The sequence below is a fragment of the Triturus cristatus genome, chromosome 4_2, assembly GCF_964204655.1.
Source record: "Triturus cristatus chromosome 4_2, aTriCri1.1, whole genome shotgun sequence".
Taxonomy (NCBI): Eukaryota; Metazoa; Chordata; class Amphibia; order Caudata; family Salamandridae; genus Triturus; species Triturus cristatus.
In genome coordinates this window covers 114959538-114974420 of record NC_140586.1, presented here as the reverse complement: position 1 = coordinate 114974420, position 14883 = coordinate 114959538, and the positions used below count along the sequence as shown (strand labels likewise).

General features: G+C 49.3%; 2 protein-coding genes across 16 annotated transcripts in view; one reads left to right on the top strand and one right to left on the bottom strand.

The window, feature by feature from the left end:
• LOC146833112 (complement C3-like) overlaps positions 1-14883 on the bottom strand; it is a 1368049-nt gene that overhangs the window by 144344 nt on the left and 1208822 nt on the right. Inside the window, exons 36-38 of the mRNA XM_085600736.1 lie at positions 3467-3572; positions 2214-2303; positions 1757-1861 (exon numbers count right to left, since the gene is read on the bottom strand). Coding sequence (XP_085456862.1) covers positions 1757-1861; positions 2214-2303; positions 3467-3572 — 301 coding nt within the window. The remainder of the gene's footprint in view (positions 1-1756; positions 1862-2213; positions 2304-3466; positions 3573-14883) is intronic.
• The window catches only part of LOC146833113 (uncharacterized), a 787180-nt gene that overhangs the window by 263047 nt on the left and 509250 nt on the right, over positions 1-14883 (top strand). The gene's annotated exons all lie outside the window — the stretch shown is intronic.

The window sequence follows — 14883 nt, the reverse complement described above, 5'->3', positions numbered from 1 at the left end:
CTCTACTCTATGATATACTAGTCCACTCTACTCCACTGTACACCACTCTACTCTACGCCACTCAATGCTACTTGACTCTACAACACTCTACACCACTCTATGCCACTCCAATGTACTTCACTCTACAAAACTTTCAAATGCTCTATGGTATGCCACTCTACTCTACGTCACTCCACTGTATGTTATTCCACTGTACGCCACTCCCCTCTATGCCACTCAAAGCTACACTAATCCACTGTACGCCACTCCACTCTACTCAGCTCCATTCCACGCTACTGCACTCTACTCTGATCTATGACACTCTGCTCCACTCAACAATGCTCTATGCCCCTCCACTCTACCACAGAATACTTCACTCTATAGCACCCTACTGTACAACAGTGTACTCAAGTCTATCCAAGCGTACGTTACTCTAGTTCACTCTTTGTCGCTGTATGACACTCTAATCCACTCAACAGAACTCCCTCTATACTACTCCTACTTTACTGCCATCTACACTATGACACCCTTCTCCACTCTACTCTGCTCCATTACTCCACTCTGCACCACTACACTCTGCGCTTCTCTATGCCACTCAACTTTAGGTCGGTTCTCGCTTTTGATATTGCTATTAAAGAAGATGTTTGAAGCCTACTGAGCTCTGGTTTGTCTTTAAAAAAAAACACTGTGCCACCCTGATAAGATCTCAGGCTGCAGGCTTTATCCTACAAGTTTAACATGGTTAAGAGAACTCACACCAATGCTTTTAAAATATTTTTGTTCCTGATGTATCAAAAGGGTTTTCCTGTTTTGTGTGTATGAAAATGCGTTAGTACATATGTGCTTAAGTAAACGTTCTAATAAAAAATTGCTCACATTCTAAAAAATGCTCAAGGGTGGTCTTGCAGAATTTAGTAGTGCCCCTGAATTTGGCATAATGGCTCCGTCACAAAGTTTTAAAGTGCTCAAGTTGGAGGAATAGCTTTGAAATTATGAATTTTTGGAAAAAAACAAAACTTACCTGAGAAAAATATGCTTACATTATTATTCCCTCCTATTTATCCTTGGGCATTTTTTTGTACACCATGGGGGTCTATTTACTAAGATTTCAACGCTGTGTTTGCGTCACAAAAATGACACAAAAAAGTGCTGAATCTGTTTGTACCTATTTACTTTCCAGCGTAAAACCGGTTTTACACTGGAAAATCCATTGAAAGTGATGCAAAGCAGTGCATAGTGCTGCTTTGCATTAATTAGTGCCAAGGGGCTGTTCCATGGGTAGTGCATGAACGTTCCCATGCAATCACCCAAGGTTTTTGACGTAAAACCCTATTTAGTTAAAAAAATAGATAGGGTTTTTATGGCAAAAAACTGCGCCAATTTCAGATAGGCGCTATGAGGGAGAAATGCTTTTATTTCTCCTTTCTTTTTCGATTTGGCATGTGTGCTGCATTTCACAACACACATAAAAAAAGTGGGAAAAGGCTTAAAGTTAGTCTAAGCATTGTATTTTGTACTGGAAGGGTTTCCTTCAAGTACAAAATATATGCTAAATTAAAAGAAACACCCTTGCACTATGGTGTGTCCGTGGCGCATGGCTACACTTTTCTGCGCTGGCGTTAGGGCGAGGGGAGGAGTTTACCATATGTCTATAAATATGGCGCTTTCCTGTTCGCTCCTCACGCAGCGCAGCATTTGCGGCTGCTGCACTGCGCTGCGTGACAAACTGGTAAATCTGGCCCCTGGTGTTATAAAGGACTTGTTTGCGCGCTCTCACCATAGTCTATCGTGCTTTCAGTCTCTTGACTGTATTCACAGGCAGCTTTATTTAGATCTTCCGGTGTTAATTTCGCAGCCACATCCTTCTGAACCGCACAACCTCCTGAAAAGGAATGCATAGATTTTATCACTTTCATTTTCATCATTGGAGAATTATGTATTGAAGAAGCAGTCCTAGAAAAGCCAGTTAACATAGTAACAAATACTTTTACAGTGGAAGATATTTGGTCTACAGACTGCTTAGGAAGTGTTTTGCGGCCTCAGTTCTAAATTTGCCTCATTTTATGGCTTAATTTAGGAAAATAATTACTATACATTTATGGCACAAACTTTTGTTTGGCCATGTCACGCCTGTACCCTTATCCGTGGCACCCCTTTAATAATACCGCATATGCTGGATTTACAATGGAATTCAAGGACAGAGAGTAAGTTGCACTACACATCAAATACTTTACCTTCAGCACACTTGCATTCACCCCCATGACAGAGTTTTCTGAGCATTACGCTCTCTTCTCTCACATTGTAAAATGTGGTGCATTTCTTGACTGCAAAGAAGAAAGTTTTGAAAAATTGTGACTCTTCCATTGCTGACATAAGTGGTCGCATCTCTGACTTCAATCGGGGTTGTTCTGACTGAGGCAACCTCTTGCCACCTCTCCTTATCCACACTTAACTATAGTCTCTGTGGCTCTCCTTCGGTGGTTGGGTGCATGGAGGTAATATATCTGTGCTTGACTAGATACAACATGCTGCACTTACAGCAACCCCTCAGAAACCCCATCCTTCCTAGGCCTGGACTGAGTTCTGCATACACCCAAAAACTCTGCCCTGCTACGCGGAGTTCTGTATGTGGTGGAGTGCATTAGGTTGCACCATTCGAGCTGATTTTCATCACCGGGTGTTTGTCCCACGCTAGAAAATCAGCGCAAACAACACCATGCTCAGCGCAAGGGGTGCTGCTTCCTTCTCCCGCTCAATTAGATTTTCTACTCAAGCAGCATCTTCCTCAACGTGAACGGACGGTTTCTCAATGCGAGCGGTCGAGCCCATCCACGACAGGCCGCTTTGAGAAATCGCGTGCCACACTTGCACCCGCCAACTTAACGTTGGGGAGCACAATCGAGGAAAAAACTCCGGAACTCTGCGTGCTCTGCGGAGTGCTGAAAACTCCGCAAACTTGGCAACTGGAGCGGAGTTCACTCCCAGGCCTAATCCTTCCTCTCCGACCGTTACTAGGAGAAAGAGCCACGTGCTCTGTGTAATGTGCCTTACCAGCCTTACAATCTTCGTCAGAATACTGCCGTAAAGCATAATGTCAAGTTAAGTCCGAATTTATCTGTTAAACTACCTCCAAGCTAAAATGTGCAGTGATCACAATTCTAATCATTCCATTTGTCTCTTAAGTTTCTAATTATTCGTCTGTTAATTAGGCACAGAACCCTGAGTCTTGTGTATTGAGGAGGAAATAAAAGTCCCCTTAGATTCACTATCTGTCCACTCTGGCTCCTTTCCTCTTGTGATTCCACTAGGAAGAGAGATGCAAGGAGGTAAATCTCAGGATCCTGGCATTGGAAGTGCACCTCACCATCGAACCAATCACAGAACAGGCCAAGGAAGTATAGTCATTTAAATCAAGCATCCTATTAGTCCTGGGACAGTTTTCTACTAATAACGTCTGAAGCCCTAAGTAGAGGCAAAAAGTCTTTACCTGAATCGTAATACTCATAAATGGTGACTGCTGCTGGCTGAAGGAGCTCTGCTTTCAAAGTTTGGTAAACACTGAAGGAAATGACAGTATCTTGTTTATTTGAAACCTAAAATAGATGAAAAGTACATATTGTTAACATTAATTGTACGCCGATAAGACACTTTATGCCATACAGTCAAGCAATTGTTTTGGACATCCACCAAACCAGTCAGACACATCCACCGCCCTCACCCAGTAACAATGAGTGATGTAAGCTTCAAATGTAACAGTGGAGGGTGTTTGAGCTCAAATCAATGACCTTCTTAGGTTTGTAAGGTGCCTAATCAATACCAAAAATTTGTTGGTAAAATAAGTGGGATCCCCAAAAAGTGTATCAAGGTGTCACCAGCAAACAAGATCTGTGGCAAATTCCTAGTGAGATCCGAGGTCTTCATCTTTATCTGGAGACCCCCATCTCAGCAGAGGCAAAAGCACTATAAAGCATTCAAGGGAAGATGTCCATTCTGAAGCATGATAATACTCCTGCCTGCGCCCTACTCAAGTGCATGATCAAAGCACATTGCTATCGAGATACTAAACTTTCTTAAGAGCCAGCATCGCACATACACTCTTGGTGGCAGACATGCTGACAGGGACATCTGTTTTAACAACCCCTGACGAAAGGTGCAGGCGAAAATAAACACAGCGCATACTGAAGTGTGGGCATTGACAGAAGGGAGGGAATGTAGTGTGCCCGCCAGCCTCATTTATTCCCTTGCAAATGTTCAGTGGCGGCTCCTCAGCTAAGGCGGAGGAGCGTCGCTTTACTGCTTTTCAGCAGTGCAAAGAGGGAAAAATAAAATGATAACACGATTTATTTATTTTATTCATAAAGTTTTATAGAGCGCAAACATGACTTTAGAAGGTATCAGAGCGCTTTACTGGAGAGGAAGGCAGGATATAGGTGTGAAAACAAAAACTTGTCACATAAATGAACAAAGAACAACAAAATATGTTGTTATCATTTTATTTTTCCGTGCTGAAGCAGGTTTTGGGGTGTGGGGGCTTGCTGTCGTCACAGCCAGCAGGGGGAGGAGGAAATATGTAGACTTAAGTGTGCATGAAGGTTTGGCGGGCCGTCTTGGGCCGGGCAGACAGTCATGCTCACTTAGCATATTCTCCACCGGGCTGTAATGGACAGCCTGGGTGGAGAACATGCACAGGCTCCCACTCCCTGTCTGAGCACTGAACCACAATGCTCAGACCAATCACGATGCTGCTGCCATGGTGACAGCAGCATCGTGATTGGCTTAAGGGCGCTTGTGTGCTTTCTGACTCCGGAAGAGAAGCAGACAAGAGTGGACAACGGAGTAGAGTCGGCGGCCTTACACTGGTAAGTGTTCTTTATATTTTTAACCCCTGCCACCCCTGTTCAGTACCAGCCGCCACTGCAAATGTTGTCTTTAGATAAGTAACGTTAAATTTTTACAAATGTTTGTTGTTAAAAGGTGTTTTTTTTTAGAAAGTGTTTCCTGGATCTTTGAAGTGGCTGAGGATCACAAAAGTTTATAATTATTAATGAAGCGCCTATGGAGAAGAACAGAGGAACACTAAGTCATGGCTTGGGTGACAGACACAAAGTAAGCAGTAGAAAAGAGCTCTTCATGGAAACATTGGGCCTCATTTAATATATTTTGATGCACAGCAGCGCAGCAGGCCTGCCTGCTGCGCTGCCATGCGTCGTAATAAAAAGCCATTAATGCGCCGTATCTACAGGATATGGCGCATTCCTGTCCTTCTCCCCTGAGCCGGTGCACAAACAGCAGCTCTACACCAACGCAGACACCTTTGCGCCATGGTGCAAGGGCACCTGCATTTCAGGGATGGTTGTTGTTGTGCAGGAAGGTGTCCCTTCCTGCAAAAAAACAATAATTAATAGCATTTGCTCCTTCTATGAATATCCCTCGTTATCAAGCAGTCTTTTTCCCTGCAGGGAATTACAATGCGGTCTTTACAATGACTGCGTTGTAATTTCAGATACCATTACACCGCAAGTCGTTGGGGGGGCGCTGTATGTTGGAATAGTATAATTTACTATTCCAACTCCAGTCTGTGCGGACAGTAGGGAAGGTGTTGGTATTTAAATCCAACACCTTCTCCCCCCTCCTCCGCAAGTCGTTGTTCCGACTTGCGGAGTAATGGTATGCGGAATTACAACGCGGTCTTTGTAACGACCCCGTTGTAATTACCTGTGGTAAATGTTGTTTACCTCCTTCTATATGTGCTTTAGAATGCAGCACACTTAGAAAGAGCAAAAAATGAGGAGAAAATTAAAATATTTCTCCTTGTTGCGCCAATTTGTAAATCTAGGAAAGTGTCAGGTACCATGGATGTTACTTGGGAACACCCACAGCAACACCCATAGAACGCCCCTTTCACACAGAATAATGCATGAAAGGGGCCCATATTTACAAGGCCAGGAATAGTCATGCAGGGTGACTTTACGTGGCCTTGTAAATTTGAGAAGGCACACTGCCCCACCTGTGTATCTAAAAAAGTGAATCCACCGGCGGCGCAATGGGCTGGCAAAGGAGGCCAATGTCTATAGCAAAATATATTAATGAATGAAATCAATTTTGAGTTGTAAACTGAATGTAAGATGTAACTTTACCATCCTTCGGCTATTGCAACTCCTTCTGAACAGTGCCAGAAGGCTAGTATCTGTGACTTAAGCTTTAACCAATTCTAACTTTAAAGGTAACATCAGTGTTTAATTTCAGCCAGTGGTTGTAGGTGGGGTCCACCGGCACCTATTTTCCTCATCAGAATTTCGCCTTGAGCAATAGCGAGTAACAAACACAAAGGGGAAAGGAGGGAGGAAGAAAAAGATGGAAAAACAGCGATAAAGGGAAAAAGCAGGGATTGAAAAACCTGAAAGAGTGAAATTAAAAGGACAGGAGTTTTCTGGTAGAGATTGAAAGAGGTGGAATCCAAACAATGCACCCATGGTATTCGGCACACCGAAAGTCACAGCACCGGATAGAGGCTTCCAAGCAAAACTATGGGCACAAGCACTTAGGGGCCTATTTATGACCTGGTTTCCATTGCATGTGCACCACGCGAACCTTAACCGAGAAATATTAAGCCACGCAAAGCGATTTTGTGTGGCCCTCAGTGGTTCCATAAATCTGGAGTGAAGTAACGCAGCACAAATCGCTGCATTGCGTTACTTGGACTTAAGGAGGCATTCCATGGGCGTTGTGTGAGTGTTCCCGCGCAACTCACATGATTCTTGATGCTTTCCCAGATTTACCAGAACTTGCAAACCTGGGAATACAACAAAAAGATACACCTTCCCAGGGAAGGCATAATGAGGAGAAATATCTTTATTTCTCCTTGTTACTTCCTGTTAGACCTGGCACCTTGGCGTGAGTCTCCCTTCCTCTTTTTGTCGCTGTGCCTCATGTGTTTTTATGGTGTTGGCCGCTCAGCGCGCTGTGCCACTGCCAACCAGTGTCGCGGTGCGAGTGCTCCCTATGTAAATTGTATATGTTGGTTGGATTCCATGATTGGATTGTTTGATTTACTGTCAGACCCCAGTAAAGTGCGCCGGGGGCGCCAGGGCATGTAAATGCGAACACCGCTGGTGGGCTTGCAGCACTGGTTGTGCCACCCACAGAAGCGGCCGGTAAAATATGTCTAAGGTCTGCCATCGCAGAACCTGCGTGCAGTCTGGTACTGACATGCTGACTGGCAAGTGCCCACACTTGCCGGTCCCTAAAACCTTCCCTTAGCTGCATGTTAGTCACCCCTCTGGTAGGCCCACGGGCAGGGTGCGTTGTAAGCCTAAGGTAGGACAAGCCTGGATGCGTGGCATGTCCTAGTAGTGAATGACCGCCATTTTGTTGTTCGCTACTGCAAGGCTACCCTGTTCTCATAGGCCAGTATGGGCGGCCTGGATTGTTACACCCTACGATCCTAACCGACCCAGGGAACTTGGTAGAAGATCGAGTTTAGTATGCCTGAACTCGGAATAATAAGGTACATCTTTTCGCAAGGTTTATTTTAATATTCCGGGTTTGCAAATGTCGCTTTTAGAAAGCTGGCCTTTGCTTGCCTAAACATTTCAGCCGCCTCTGCGTGATGTGTATCTGATGTCTGGCTGGTGTGAGTGACAAGGCTGGGGGAACCCAGATGGGCAGGGCTAGGTAGCCTGGTGGTGAATAGGACGATCGACAGGTAGATGGGTGGGAGGAGTGCTCCTAGGCTCTGAATAGGACAGTGCTCTGACCCCTCAGTGCCGGCTCCGCCCCCTGTGGAGCGTCTGAGAACTCTGCCCAGCACTCTGAAAGAAGAAGCCTGCATCGCGTAAACAAAGTGCTCAGAAACCGGACTGAACTAGGCAAGGGCCCCCCTGGCCTGGGAGAACAAAAGATTTGCTGTATAAATGTAGGAGCCCTGCTCCTGAGAAACTAGATCCGCTTTTGACCAAGAAGAATCTCTGCCTGAGGAGGAGGCACCGGGAAAGCTGTAGGAGGAAGACTGTCCCTATCCTGGGGGATTGGCCTGAAGTGGTGACCTTGCTGCCAAAGGGGAGAAGAGAAACTGTTGCTGAAGACTTTTACTTTACTTTTACTTTCAAGACTTGTGCTTTTCCAAAACGATCTCCAAGGGCTTGGAACTGAGCTTGCCCCCTGAACTGAGCCCCAGGACCATTGGGCTCTACCTGATCTTCACTCGCCTGCTGCTGGACTGTGGTGTCCTTTCCCTCGCCGGAGCTGTGACCCTCGTGCCCCAGTCCCTCCTTGAGCCGTGACCAGGACTGCTTAGCCGCCCCCGCCTTGGGAAGAGCCTCGCTCGATCTGAGCCGCTCCCCCTACGCTGTGCTGGGCTGCCCCTGTCACCTCGCTCGTCGGAGGCTCGCTGCGCACCTTCACCCTCCCGCCGGAATCGGCGTATGTGAGCATCTCCAAGCCTCGGACGGCCCGGACGTATCTGCGTGCCCGGCTGCCCCGCTTTGTTCACCCGCCATCTGCAACACCCCGCTCTTGTCGTGAGCCTGAAGATCAGACCCCCATCGTGAAGTGTGGGAGCCTCGGACGCCGCCTCGCCCTTCTGTCGAAGGGCCGCTGAAATCCCGCACCCGCCTTTGCATCAAGAAGCAAGGTACTGTACTCACGAACTCGACCGCGAGCTCGCATCGGATCCAGGGTCCGCAACGTTCTTATTTCCCTGTCATCTGCTGTGTGCTTCCTGGGCGCTGCCTCCGCACGAAGTGCGCGGAGGCCTACAGTTACCTTGTGCCCGCCTAAAGAACTTTCCGTAAAACAAAGAGAACTTTACCGTATATCCAAGAATTGTGGCCCCATCAGTTCAACGTTACTGGGCCTTGTATTTGAATCTGCTGAATCTACATAAAAGCTTATTTTTATATACTTCCTGATTGGTGTCCGTTTGTGGTGCATGCAAGGGGTTTACTGTATGTGTAATTGCATTTGCTTAACCGTGTACGCCTGAGACTTAGCCTAGACTGCTCGCGCCACGCACCTAGAGGGTGAGCAGGGGTTATTCTGGGGAGTCATCCTTCGCCCTGACGAGAAGTAAGGGGTCCCTGCTTGTTGTGGGTTCACACCTGTGTCAACCAGAGCCCCCTCATTTCTAACATTGGTGGCAGCGGTGGGATTTACGGATTTGCATTTGTGGTTTGCGTATAGTGAATCACTGATCACCACGTAGTGAGAGCAGACCAGTAACACAGCCACAAGACTAGAATTTGTTTTGTTTTGCCAAGAATCTCCGTTGTTAGAGCCATGCCTGGTTCACTTCCCGCCGGAAGGGCAGCTTCTATAATCTCTGGATTTGAGGACATAGATTGGGAAGAAAGCGCACTTCAGAATTATACCAATGAAGAATTGAAAGGTTTTTGCTCCAAGTTCAGAATTGCCCAAACTGGATTGAAAAGGAAGGAACAACTCGTGAAGGCGCTGAGGGCCTGGTATGAGTCAAAGGCACCAGAGAATCAGGTGGAAATGGTTCCACCAGAAAGTGTCCATGAGTTTGGCAGAGGCCTGTCGCCAGAAGAGTTGGCAGACAGGGCAGCAACCCGGGCACATGAAGTAGAGATGGCAAAACTCCATGGGCAGATGGATATGGAAAAACAAAGATTAGCCATGGAGGAAAAGAAACTACAATTAGAGCATGACATGAAGCTGAGGGAGCTGGAGCTGAAAGCAAAAAGTTTGGAGCTTAATCCCTCTGGTGGCAGCACACCGCCAGTACAGGCGGAACCAAGAGTTTATATTCCCAAGGATGTCGTGAAGGAGTTCTTCAAGAATGACGACATCGGGCAGTGGTTCAGAGCCTACGAGGTAGCCATGTCTTCCCACCGGGTCCCTGAGAAAGATTGGGGAGCGGGGTTGTGGGGACGGTTCCTGAGTGAAGGGCGGGACACACTGTTAGATTTACCTGCTGATGTTCATAATTCTTATGCCCATATGAAGGAAGCATTGATGGCTAGGTATGGTTTGACCCCTGAGTTATATAGACAGAGGTTTAGGGGTTGCACTAAGATTCCCAATAGTACGTATGTGGAGTATGTGACTTTCTTTTGCAGAGCGCTGGATGGTTGGGTAAAGGGTAGTAAGGTAAATGATTATCAAGGGCTTCTTGATTTAGTGGCATGGGAGCACTTGTCCAGTAATTGTTTTCCTGAGCTACGCCAGCACCTGATCGATAGTAGGCTGACTAACCCTAGGAAGCTTGCTGAGGAGGCGGACCGCTGGGTCAGTACCAGGGTCCACAAGGGTACCGTGGGAGATTCCGCCAAAGGTGGGCAGGGTCCCCAGCAGAAGAGTGGGGGGGACAGGGGTAAACAGAAGCAGTTCCAAAAAGGGCCCCAAAATAGTCCCCAAGGGAACCAAGGGAAGGGTTCTCAGCCTCCCCCACCCCAGAAACCGACCGGGGCCCCGACAGGTCCTCCTGTTCAAAAGGGGCCCGTAAGATGTTACAGGTGTAAAAATTTGGGGCATTTTGCCTCTGATGTAAAGTGTCCATTGTTTGGTAAACCAGCACCCACTGGTGCTCCATCCCGGCAGGTGACTAGTGTAGCCTTGGGGGAGGAGAGGGATGTCCAAGGTGGGTGGGGTCCCGCAGAGATGTCCCTGGTCTCGCTAGGAGACCGTGAAGTGGTCCCTCCAACCCAGCTGCCTGAGAACACTAAGAAGTACAGGCAGTGGGTGACCATAAATGGCCATAGAGTGGAAGCTCTTAGAGATACAGGAGCCAGTGTGACAGCTGTCAGGTGTCACCTGGTGTCTCAGGAGCAGGTGGTCCCCAATGCATTCTATCCCGTTGTTGCCGCTGACAACACAGAGAGACACTGCAAGGTGGCTCAGGTTCCCTTTGAGTGGGGGGGGGGGGTCTCTGGTACTCTTCAGGTAGCTGTGAGGCCCGCCATGCCTGTAGACTGTTTGTTAGGGAACGATTTGGAGAGCTCACCTTGGGCTAAGGTGGAGCGGAGTGCTCACCTGGAGATGTTGGATATGCCGGATTGGGCATGTGTCACCACACGGTCCATGGCAGCCAGTAGAGGTACTCAAGAGGTCCTGGAGCCTGAGAGGGAGGCCCAGGAACCGGCCTCAGAGAGAAGGAGCAAGGGGCGCGGGAAGCCGGCCCCTGAAGTTCCCACGGTCCAGGAGGAAGCAGACCTTGAGGGGGATGCCCTGGAGCCTACAGGGGAGCAGATAGCTGAACTGGGAGACCTGCCGGAGCTGACCCATTGGCAGCAGGAAGGGGGTCCCACCAGGGAGGACTTTTGCAAGGCACAGAAGGAGTGCCCTTCTCTCGTGGGTATGCGGCAGCAGGCTGCAGACCAGGCCGCAGGTGATCAGTCCGGATCACATTTCGTTTACTGGGAGAACGACCTCCTATATACAGAGCCTAAGGTTGCTGAGCCTGGGTCAGCCCGTGCGCTGGTGGTACCCCAGGACTTCAGAGCCTTCCTACTGGGGCTGGCTCACGATGTGCCATTGGCAGGGCATTTGGGGCAGGACAAGACCTTTGAAAGGCTTGTCACCCACTTTTATTGGCCTCAAATGCGCAGGAGTTCAGATACTCACTGCAGGACATGCCAGACTTGCCAGGCAAGTGGAAAGAGTGGAAGGAAGCAGAAGGCTCCACTCCAGCCATTCCCTGTGGTCGGTACCCCATTCCAGCGAGTGGGGATTGACATTGTAGGGCCACTGGACCCCAGGACAGCGATGGGCAATAGGTTCATCCTGGTCCTGGTGGACCATGCCACCCGGTACCCGGAAGCCATTCCTCTAAGGACAGTGACGGCCCCCGTGGTGGGACGGGCACTGATGGGAATTTTCTCCCGAGTGGGATTCCCTCTAGAAGTGGTGTCTGACCGAGGTACCAATTTCATGTCCAAGTACATGAAATCTCTTTGGCAAGAGTGTGGTGTAACCTACAAGTTCACCACCCCTTACCACCCCCAAGGAAACGGGTTGGTTGAGAGATTCAACCGAACTCTCAAAGGCATGATAATGGGCCTAGAAGGAGCCATGAGGCGCAAGTGGGACGTCCTCTTACCATGCCTTCTCTTCGCTTACCGTGAGGTGCCACAGAAGTCTCTGGGGTTCAGTCCCTTTGAGCTTCTGTATGGTCACCCAGTCAGAGGACCTCTAAGTCTGGTCAAAGAAGGCTGGGAGCAATCTCCCAGGAAGCCTCCCCAGAATGTATATAGTTACATGCTGGCCTTCAGGAATCAGACTAGGCGATTCAGGCAACTTGCTGAGGCAAATCTGGAAGCCAGCCAGGAGGAGATGAAGCGGTGGTACGACCAGAATGCCACTCTGGTAGAGCTTCAGCCTGGACAGAAAGTATGGGTCTTGGCCCCCGTGGAGCCGTGTGCGCTCCAGGATAAGTGGACCGGTCCCTTTGAGGTGGTGGAGCGCAAGAGTCCTGTTACCTACGTGGTGGACCTGAAGTCTCCTAGGAACCCCTTAAGGGTCCTACATGTCAACCGCCTCAAGCCCCACTTGGAGAGGTCCCAAGTGGGCATGCTCTTGGCAACAGATGCTGGAATGGAAGAGGAGACAGAACCTCTTCCTGACCTCCTGTCAGCCAAGGAGCAAGATGGGTCAGTGGATGGTGTCATCCTCTCTTCCTCCCTGACCCCTGAGCAACAGAATGATTGTCGCCAGTTACTGGGACAGTTTTCTGACCTGTTTTCCCTGGTCCCTGGTGTCACTGATTGGTGCGTCCATGATGTGGACACTGGGGATAGTCCACCTGTGCGGCACAAGGCCTACAGGGTGACTGACAGGGTGAGGACATGCATCAAGGAGGAGGTCTCCAAGATGTTTGCACTCGGGGTAATTGAGTCTTCTAGCAGTCCTTGGGCCAGCCCCGTGGTCTTGGTCCCAAAGGCTGCAGCGCCGGGAGCCACACCTGAACTCCGGTTCTGTGTGGACTACAGAGGACTCAATTCGGTCACTAGGACCGACGCACACCCCATCCCCAGAGCTGATGAGCTCATCGATCGGCTAGGGGCTGCCAACTACCTCAGCACGTTTGATTTAACGTCTGGGTATTGGCAGATCGCCTTGACCGAGGGGGCCAAAGAGAGGTCAGCATTTGCCACCTCAGATGGGCACTACCAGTTCCGGGTTATGCCATTTGGGATGAAGAATGCCCCTGCCACCTTCCAGAGATTGGTCAACCAGGTGTTGGCTGGGCTGGATTCGTTCAGTGCAGCCTACCTGGATGACATCGCAGTGTTCAGCTCCACTTGGGAGGAACACTTGCGTCACCTCTGGGAAGTGTTGATGGCGCTGCGCAAGGCAGGCCTCACGATCAAGGCGAGTAAGTGCCAGATCGGGCAGGGTTCCGTGGTGTACTTGGGACACCAAGTTGGGAGTGGCCAGGTGGCACCCCTTCAGCCCAAGATAGAAACCATCCTGAATTGGGAGGCGCCCAAAACCCAGACGGAGGTGAGAGCCTTCCTAGGTCTCACCGGGTACTACAGGAGGTTTGTCAAGGGGTATGGCAACCTGGTTGCCCCCTTGACAGCGCTGACTTCGAAGAAGCAGCCCAGGAAAGTGATTTGGACTGACACCTGTCAGAAAGCTTTTGAGGCCTTGAAAACTGCTATGTGCACGGCGCCCGTGCTCTTGGCTCCCAACTTCTCCAAAGAGTTTATCGTTCAGACAGATGCTTCAGAGCATGGTGTGGGGGCTGTTCTTTCACAGATTAATGAGGAGGGCCTAGATCAACCCGTAGCCTTTCTTAGCAGGAGGTTACTTCCACGGGAACAAAGGTGGAGTGCTATTGAGCGTGAGGCATTTGCTGTGGTCTGGGCGCTGAAGAAGCCAAGACCCTACTTGTTTGGGTCTCACTTCCGGGTTCAGACGGACCACAGGCCCCTCAGATGGTTGATGCATATGAGGGGTGAGAATCCAAAGCTGTTGAGGTGGTCCATTTCCCTACAGGGTATGGATTTCACGGTGGAACATCGCCCTGGTACAGATCACGCCAATGCTGACGGTCTGTCCAGATTTTTCCGCCTTAGTGATGAGGAACTCCCTGGGGTAGGGTAGTTCTCCCCACTTTTCAGCTGGAGGGGACACGTGTTAGACCTGGCACCTTGGCGTGAGTCTCCCTTCCTCTTTTTGTCGCTGTGCCTCATGTGTTTTTATGGTGTTGGCCGCTCAGCGCGCTGTGCCACTGCCAACCAGTGTCGCGGTGCGAGTGCTCCCTATGTAAATTGTATATGTTGGTTGGATTCCATGATTGGATTGTTTGATTTACTGTCAGACCCCAGTAAAGTGCGCCGGGGGCGCCAGGGCATGTAAATGCGAACACCGCTGGTGGGCTTGCAGCACTGGTTGTGCCACCCACAGAAGCGGCCGGTAAAATATGTCTAAGGTCTGCCATCGCAGAACCTGCGTGCAGTCTGGTACTGACATGCTGACTGGCAAGTGCCCACACTTGCCGGTCCCTAAAACCTTCCCTTAGCTGTATGTTAGTCACCCCTCTGGTAGGCCCACGGGCAGGGTGCGTTGTAAGCCTAAGGTAGGACAAGCCTGGATGCGTGGCATGTCCTAGTAGTGAATGACCGCCATTTTGTTGTTCGCTACTGCAAGGCTACCCTGTTCTCATAGGCCAGTATGGGCGGCCTGGATTGTTACACCCTACGATCCTAACCGACCCAGGGAACTTGGTAGAAGATCGAGTTTAGTATGCCTGAACTCGGAATAATAAGGTACATCTTTTCGCAAGGTTTATTTTAATATTCCGGGTTTGCAAATGTCGCTTTTAGAAAGCTGGCCTTTGCTTGCCTAAACATTTCAGCCGCCTCTGCGTGATGTGTATCTGATGTCTGGCTGGTGTGAGTGACAAGGCTGGGGAACCCAGATGGGCAGGGCTAGGTAGCC